The sequence below is a fragment of the Camelus ferus genome, chromosome 9 (genome assembly GCF_009834535.1).
Source record: "Camelus ferus isolate YT-003-E chromosome 9, BCGSAC_Cfer_1.0, whole genome shotgun sequence".
In the NCBI taxonomy this organism is placed as follows: Eukaryota; Metazoa; Chordata; class Mammalia; order Artiodactyla; family Camelidae; genus Camelus; species Camelus ferus.
Window position 1 is genome coordinate 67,643,464 of NC_045704.1, and position 9,199 is coordinate 67,652,662.

The 9,199-nt window shown below is 39.3% G+C and overlaps 1 protein-coding gene across 10 annotated transcripts in view; it reads left to right on the forward strand.

The window, feature by feature from the left end:
- Positions 1-6,754, forward strand: part of TLCD4 (TLC domain containing 4) — a 78,414-nt gene extending 71,660 nt beyond the window's left edge. For 7 of the 10 annotated variants that reach the window (XM_014564535.2, XM_032487138.1, XM_032487139.1 and 4 more), the window contains one exon: positions 914-6,754. In XM_014564535.2, coding sequence (XP_014420021.1) covers positions 914-1,232 — 319 coding nt within the window. In that variant the 3' untranslated portion in view covers positions 1,233-6,754. The remainder of the gene's footprint in view (positions 1-913) is intronic. The other 3 variants (XM_032487137.1, XM_014564534.2, XM_032487142.1) reach the window with 1 other exon arrangement.
- Positions 6,755-9,199: the final 2,445 nt, after the last annotated feature.

Genomic DNA, 9,199 nt, shown 5'->3' on the forward strand with positions numbered 1-9,199 from the left:
ATGGATTTTACTCATTCTAATAGATATGTCATAGTATGTCATTGTTTTAATTTACATTTTTCTAATGACAAATGGTGTTTAACATCTTTTTATATGTTTCTTTTTCTTCCACATATCTTCTCTGATGGCATGTTTAAGATCTTTTGCCCATGTTATAGTTGGGTTGTTTCCTTATTGTTGAGTTTTAAGAGTTCTTTATATATTTTGGATACAAGTACTTCATCATGTTTGTATTTTGAATATTTATTCTCTCCCAGTACTTGGATGTCTTTTCATTTTCTTTTAACAGTGCCTTTCAAAGAGCAAGGTTTTAATTTTAGTGAAGTCTACATTGTTAATATTTTCTCCTATGGATCATGCCTTTGGTATTATATCTAAAATACTATCACCAAAACCAAGATTATATAGATTTTTTCCCCTATGTTTTCTTCTAGAAGTTTTATAGTTTTGCATTTTACTTTTAAGTCTGTGGTCCATTTTGAGTTAATTTTTGTGTAAGATGTGAGGTCTCTGCCTAGGTTCATTTTTCTACATGCAGATACCTATCTGTTCCAGAACTGTTTGTTGAAAAGACTAATCTTTCTGCATTTAAGTTACCTTTAGTTGTCAAACATCAGTTGAGTATATTTGTGTGGGTCTATTTCTGGGCTCTTTGCTCTGTTCCATTGATCTGTTTGTCTGTTCTTGCATCAGCGCCATGCTGTCTTGATTACTGTAGCTTCATAGTGAGTCTTGAATGTGAGTCTACCAATTTTGTTCTTTTTCAGGGTTATGTTGACTATTCTAGGCCCTTGGCCTTGCCATGTAAATCTTAGGGGAATGTTCACTGAATTTTAAGCACAAAAACTAAAATTAAAATTGTTAACCCTCTGAGATGCAGAATAAAGATGATGGTTCTTTACTTTTTTCCCAGGTGGTTCTTTGAAGCTCTGAAGTATCCTAAGTTTTCCAGGGCGAACGTCATCAATGGGATACTCATGACAGTGGTGTTCTTCGTCGTGCGGATTGTCTCGATACCTCCTTTGTATGCCTATATATATTCCGTGTTGGGAACAGAAGCCTACTTGAGGCTTGGAGTTTTAGTTCAATTTACCTGGATCTCTTCTTGTTTAGTTTTGGATGTGATGAACGTCATGTGGATGATCAAAATTTCAAAGGGGTGCATCAAAGTCATCTCTCTCATCAGACAAGAGAAAGCCAAAAAGAGTCTTCAGAATGGGAAACTTGACTAAAAGCGGGCTATTGATAAGCATTACTTCATTACTACCCATATTACATCTGCTGATAGGGTGAATTCTTGGCATGTTCTTGTGCTTCTTTATTAATTACACTTGTCATCCAGGGTTTCAGGGTCTTTTTTTAACCTTTAGAAAAGAGAAACTGAAATTTAATTTCTATCCCGAGATTTATTTTTTGAATTTCTTTGGCATTATAAGCATGGATAAAATCTTAAAAGGTCTAAATAAAAATTATAAATATGGTGATGGATCTTTTTAGCAATCTGTTAACCTGCATTGGTATTTTTCTCTGTGAAAAGATGACTATGCTAATTTGGTGCACTTGGTTTTACGTCACCAATTTTGAAAGAATGGGAACTGCTTTTAAATCTGTAAATAGCTCTCCACATTTTGTTGTACTGCACTCACTTCTTACTATGGCTGTAATACCTGGGTAAGGTTTAATTTCCAAATTGTTGAAATGTTCTTTTTCTTAGGCCATTAGAAGTGATGTCTTTTTTCGTATGTATATGCCATCACCTACTAATGAGGAAGTATTTTACTTATTTGGGAATCTTTAGTTAGTTCAGTTACGGAAAATATTTCCTACATTTTTTGATTTCTTCTGACATCACTTTATTATTTCTATTTTTAACATTTTGTCAAATTATTGCCTTTTTCTTTTGTAGTAAAGCTTAAGGCAGATCTAATAGAGCTTAAACGGTGAATTCGTCCTTCTAAACATGCATGTTATAGATGAGGGTTTAGGCTAATAGGAGGAGTCATTAAGAAAAAAGCTTTAACACTGCTGTGTCTCTCTGCTTCCTTTGCACTTTTTCTATGAGAAACATTATTCTATTTGCAGAACCTCCCCTGAGTTCAGAATCCAGCGTCATTAGCACCAAAGTCTTTTGCAGTATGTATTTTTCATGCTTCTAAACTAGGCCTCTTCTTGATGAGACCAAAACTACAAAAAAAAAAAAAAAATCAGTATTCATATTTTACTCACAATTTACACTCATGCTTGCTTAATCAGCATTTTGAGTGTTTGAATTTCTATCCTTCCGAAAGGACAGGAAAAAGATAATTTAATCCAAGTGTTCTGATGATCAATGTTACTGTTTTATGTGAGGCTAAGTGACTGGTGACTTTTCTTTCCCTCCTGTTTGTGTGAGTTTATGTTCGCTTTCGCTTTGGTCCCTACAACCTAAATATAGAATTACATAGTTAGTTGTTATTGCTTTTATTTATTTTTCTCAAGCACTTGACTTCAACGATCGCTCTTACCTAAAGGAAAAAAATTAGTCAGTGGTACATACTTGAATTTAATTGAACCCAAACCAAAAGACCTAATCCGTTCAGTTTCTCAGCTTGAAGGAGAAGGTTTGATTCACTCTCATTGTTCGTGTTGTGATGACGAAGGGAGGCTAGCTGGATATTTCCAGACCTTTGATTTCACTTGATTTGATTTGACCTGACTGTCCAGTGCAGATAGAGCCTGGTAAGTTTTAGAACATTTAAAGAAGGCAACTGAAATCTCAGTCAGTAACAAAAGGATACAATGAAGTTGATTGGCTTATACCAGGTACACTAATTTTTGAAAGAATTAAAGGAATGTAAAAATTTAGGTATTTGTTTCTAAGTTTACTAATTGTACACTGATCATTTGTTACTACATTTAGTGCCTTCTCCACATCGGCACTTAAACATGTACTGACTGTTCCGAGGGGTAGGAAAGCACAGGGTTTTATTTTGTTCTTTTCTCGCTCTTTTGCAAGAAAAATGGCTTTTTAAAAGGAAAACATTTATATTAGAAAACTATTTTGGAAATACATTCCTTTAGAAAGAAACAAAACATGAAATAAATATTTTTGACTCTTTGGATATTTCTATAGTTTCTGAACACAGATTTTAAACCCACCGTCAAAACGAAGACAGTATAAAGCTGTATTACCTTAGTGAGTTTCCATATGGCAGCTTCAGTTCTTATAGTTGCTATTTCATGCTTCGGACTTCACTTTCACTTTCACTGCAGCACCTTTCAGTAGGGTAGCCCCTCTCCAAGTAGGTGCATTTAAAGTACCAACGTGTCGAGCTCAAGTTTGTTATTCCCTTCGTCGGCGATTCTCATTTTATGCTGGCGTTGCGACAGCTCATTTAACGTCCAGAGTCAGTATCCAGAAGTGGATTGTGCATACTTCCTCACCTCACACAACAGACGTGAGATGGAAAAGACACCGCAAGCTGCTGTGCTCCTTTAAGTCAGATCGTGACAGGAGCTGCACTCGGCTGTGCTGTGATTGTATCCGCCTCCCTAAGATACAAGTAGTTAAAGACAGGACATCTCATTTATTAAATGATGAAGTTTTCATTTATTAAATGACAAACTTTTGCTAGACATTTTACATGTTAAATCTTTGAACTACATAGATTAATTTAAACGATTCTATTAGGCATTCTGATATTTAACAACTGTTAAAATATTTATAGAAAATGAAAGCAAATTGGTATAAATTTTTAAGCAACTCTATTTTTGTAGAAAAAGATTAGTGACAACCTGTAACTATCAAGACGTTCTCTGGATGTGTAGTACTCTAGAAAATGAAAATTCTTACAAAATTTTGAAAATGAATGAAAATTAGCTAAACAGCATGCAAGGTCATAGACTGCATTCTATATTTTATTTGGGAGAATTTAAAACTTTGAGCTTGAGTTTATAGAGTTTGCATTCTTGTATCAAAAATTTTTTTAATGAATATTATTTGCATTTATTTAAAACTCAAAATGGAGTTATATATGAATGCAAAGAAATGAATTCCTGCTTAAATTGTCTTGATATGTTATAGGAAGTTGAAATGCAATTTTGATTTCAAAGTTTTGTTCAATTTTGTTGTCTTATGGACTTGCCCTATGTTAAGAGAAATAATAATGTCTTCACCATTCCTAAGGGCGACTGATAGACTGTGGATGACCCCGTACTGTTGTAATCAAAGTCTGAATCAAACTCTTCTAAATTTTAACCTATTTGACTCAAATCAAATTTTTGCTAAACGTATCAGTTTTTAAATTGTACACTTTCTCTGAGGTGCATTGGACATGTGGAGAATGGTTCTTCCCTGGTGTGAAAAGCCACCTTTACTGTTGGTAACACCATTTGTTCTGATGTGTTTAGAAATATTCTTCTCATGGAGATATGTGGGGAAAGGTGTGTTGTTATGTTCATGTTTGTTCTGCTTCATTTTTAAGGAAAATAAACATGTTCCAAAAGACACTATTTAAATAAATGTTTGAGCAAATTTCAGTTTCTAGGTTACTCTTAACTCCAAATATGCAGCTATGCATTTGAATTGGCTTTAAGTGGTTTAGTCGGTTGGATGACACTGGGAAGTCCGTGTAATTGTTGAATCATCAGTTACACTTCACCTCATAGAAGACTATGTATGTGTGTGTTTTGGATTCCGTAAGAAGCCATCTCATGCGGTTTTATCAGAAATGTGGCACAGCGTGTCTCCACGGGTCCCACCGGCACAGCCCCGAGACCCCACCGTGCTCAGGGGCCCCGGGCGCACGCCTCCCCAGCCCTAACCACAGCCGGCTGACGAAGGCACACTACAGGTCCTGAAAGGGAGTTCTGACACGAAGCATATGTGCTGTGTGCTAGAACAAAGAAAACCCAGCAGGACCTGCGGTTGGAGGAGACACCACAACCAACCGGTTTGCCCTTAAAAGCAGCGATGCTGGTCCCTCCATCTGGTTTTCTCTCTGAATCTTTTGAGCCCGTCCAGCATCCAGCTCTTCCTCCGATGACCGTGAGCACCTCGCCAGCACCTCCCTTCTTTTTGCCAGCACCTTTCTAGGTCAACTTTTGGGGACTCCCCTTACCTGTAAGCTTCCCAGTCTATTGAGGCAAATTTAAAAGTTCACAAATATGTTCTTTTGTTGAGAAACAAAAAAAGCATTGCAGTAAGTTTGAGTAGCAAACAGACAAACCATAATTTATTAAGAGGCTATAGGAAGCCGTTTAGCGTGTAATAATGCTCAGTTTACAACACCAAGCAAAGCTAATGATGGTATGGTTTTACTGAGGAACATTTGTAGTCTCTTTCTCTTAAACTGGTTTAGCAATAATGAGAGCTTTATAGCCTGTTTCAGCCGGGGGTTTGCTGTAGGCATGTCAGTTATCTAAGCGTCCTTCCTCCCATCCCAGGACGGGGGGAGGAGGAGTCCAGGGTGCTCTGCGTTAGGAGGGTGTGCGGGTCTACGGCAGTGTTATTGTGTCCTGCTCTTTAATCTTGTTTCTTTTAAAAACAAGCTTACCAGCAGATGGGTTACTCAGGGTGTTTTCCAAAGTACAACAGCCAAGGACCTGAGCCCTGTCCCTTTTTAGCCCAGACCTCAAACTGTCTCTATCAGCTTTGATAAGGTCATGCTTTCCTTGGAAGATACTTGGATGGCAGTGAAGCTAACGATTGGCTTGTTTGCATTGAAAATGTTTACACTGATTCCCTCTGAGCAGTAGACAATTTTGAAATCAAGCCCTATATTTGAGACCAAAAAAAAAAAAAAAAGAGAGAGAGAGAAATTTTTCTAAATCTCAAAACTATAAATACAATACCTCTGGCTGAAAACTGGTTAATCATCATCTGTATGATTATGACCTTTTTCCTTTATATCTTTGTGTAATTCTTTCTGTAATTAAGTGTGCATCAAGGTATCTACTACTTCTTTGGTTAATGAAGCCTAAAAATATAACTGTAAATGAAATATGCTATGTATTTTTCTGTTCCTTGCTTGGTTTGCTTCTGATATGATTATGTCTACTTTTTACTCAAGGAATTTTTGCATTGATAATACTCTCTTACTAACTTGTAACTGGGATGAGTTATGAGATTTTTTTTGGTAATTATTTTGCAATAATAATTTTAGACATAGATTTGATTTGAAAAATTTACTTGAAAACTGCAGTAAATATGAAAGCAATAGTGATATATACCTAGTTTTTTCTGGTAATAGATCACATTAATATTTAATTGACAGATTTTGGAAGTTTTTCAGAAGACATTTATTAACATTTTGAGAACATCCCTTCCAGTGTATTTCCTTAAGGCTGAAGAACTTTGGTTTTATTTATAAAATACAAGACTTGGTAATTTACAAATCAGTGTTATTCAGATTTATCAGCAAGTAAAACAGCAATTTAGTGTTCTTTCCTTTTTTGCTTCTGGTTGTGCTTTATTTGGAGGGATTAATAGACACCTTGAGGTATTTCCCTTAAAATTTTGAAATGTTTGTGTACTTTGTAGGTGTGTCATTTTCAAGTATATGCAAGTTCTAAGCAATAATCTGCATGTTATACAAGTTTGGCATTACTTTGTCATGACAATTTCATTGTTTTAAGAACGTATAAAATCAATATCCTATATATAAATCACCCCTTCATGAAAATGTTGGGGTTTTCTTGTGTTAGAACACTACTATAATGTGGTGTGAAGCTTTGTATTTTGTGGAAAAAATAAAGTCACAGTGATCCAGTGCGAGAGTTGGAGTCTGCAAGGTGTACACTTTAATAGAAATTAATGAATGATAAAAGTGACTGTCCTCACTTAATCACCTGTCCTAGCATCGGAATCCTGAAGTTAATATGTGCTCTCCAAGACACCTGTGGAGTTTGTTAACCCCCCTCTCCCTCCCTCCTCCCTCCCTTCCTCCTTCCCTCTCTCCCTCAGGTCCCAGCCCTGTAGCAAATCGAGGGCTCAGCAAACATTTCAGTCCTGCTTATTAGTGGAAAGAATGGTGCTACATAATCAATAGGCTCTTTTAGATTAAGTAAAACTTTGGCAGTTACGTTTTTAACCTCCTTCCCTTTGTCCCTGAGGCCTCTCATGTGGTCTCTAGAGTCTTCTGCCAAGTGTCTCGGCTGGAATTCCTACCTGCTCAGATTGCACCTCGGTCCGAGGACATCCCTAGACCAGGAAGCGGAGGGCTGATTGAACAGACCACTGGGGTGGTTTGGCCTTTGGAGAGTGGCATGAGTCATGCTTCAGAACATACCTAAAAGGTTGTGTCAAGACTGGCAAAGGAGCAGCTGCATTTCAGAATTAAAATAGCAGTCACAGCTGACAGTGGAGACAGGCCACAGGTAAAATTCCGAGGATTCAGAAGCCCTCCCAGCAAGAGTGAATGGGCGCCCCCTCCCGCCCTCCGGCTGTCAGGGATGTCTCTCTTTATCCTCCTACCTTCTAATCTTCATCAAAGCCGACTTAACTGTGTGCCCTCCCCTTTGGTGGTCCTTAGACGTGCACAAGATAAGCAATAATGGTGGATTTCCAACTTTTGCCCACGCGAGGAACTGATCATCTGACAGGTGTTTCTGGAGGCTCCCCGCAAACTGGACTCTTCACCTGCGACCCGTGTGCACCCCTCTGCCTGAGCGGCCCATTGTGGTTTAAGGCAGGCGCTCCTAGGTCCTCCCTGCCCTGGCTAAACAGCCCCTTCCTCTTTTCCCCCACCTCCAGCTACCTGTTTCTGCCACACCTAGTCTCATCATCTCACCTCCTCCAGAAATTGCCTGAGCAGAACTTTCAAAGGGGACTTGCAGGGAGAAAGGAGGAGGAACAGGCAAGATGGGCTGCATTTCTATTGAGGGTAAAGCTCAAGGAGAGATGGAAACTTGGAAAGAATGACACAGAAAGGGAAGGAGGAAGGACTTCGGAGAATTGGGAAAATAAAGTAGGAAAATGCTGTGCCCACGTGCACTGAATTTGGGGTGACGTGAACTTATCAAGAAAAATGGAAAGAGTGGAATTCCCTACACGGTGTAAGAATGTTTATGTCATTTCTATATTAAGATGCAATATCCACATTATTCATTCTGTATTCCTCTCTATATGTGTGTATGTGTGAGGATGTGTGTGTGTGTGTGTGTGTGTGTGTGTGTTTACACACAAGAGAGCATATCTGAGCAGTGTTTCACCCACTGCCGACAATCAGAGGCAGGAATGAGGAGGTGGCCTTTGTGGAGCAGTGGTCCCTGTGGGTGCCTGAGCCTGCAGTCCTGATCTGCTGTAGTTACCAAAAGCCAAGCTGGGCCCAACAATTCAGCTTCTTGGAATGACTTGTGTCATCAGGCAGCCTCATCACGAGAGGTTTTAGAAGAGGAGGAGCAGTTTTTAACTCTACCGCGCTGTGGACAGAAAGGCTGGATGCAGCCCCGGAGGGTGGGATTCTGTTTGAATGGGAAATTAGAAAAGAGCAATTTGGAAAGAGTGAGGTGCCAGAGAGCCTAAGGTTAACCACAAAGAAGTGTTTGAATCTCTGTGACTCTTAGTTTTATCTGTAAAATATCATTTGAAGTATCTCTGACGTTCCTTCCAACTCCTGCATCCAATTCGTAAGAGCTTTAATTTGAACAAAGCAATTATGAAGGAGCGAGCGCAGATGTAAGGCTTAGTCATGTGATGGATGTGACATTTGAGGGAGATTCTCGGTGTCCAGTGAGTGGGAGGACAGAGATAAGTTAGCGATGGAGACACCGGCCAAGCAACCACAAATGCAGTTAGGTGTGCCTGACGTGTGCCCGAGGCAAGGAAGGGAAGTGGACGGGCCAGAGCTGATAAATGCTGATTGCAGGGGGGAGCCAAAAGGGTCAGAAAGACTGAACGTGGCTCACGAATAAGTCTGTGGAACTGAAGGGTGACAGATGCTCGTGGCTGTGACATCAGAATGTGGGGAGCCGTGGGCTCAGCGGGAGGCTGGAGAGCAGGCAGCTCTTGGGGGATGTCACGGATGAGAGAGGAAAAAGAGGGAAGTCAGGTCAGAGGCATTTCGCCATGAATGAGGAAGGAGAAGGTATGGTGGCTGGAAGGGCAGGATGGAGTCTGGGGTAGACTTCATTCAATGTGGGAGAAAGAAAAAGACTCTCAAAGTGCCTCACTGTTACTGTTGGGGTTTCAAATGCTTTTCTGTGTCGGACCCACTGTCCT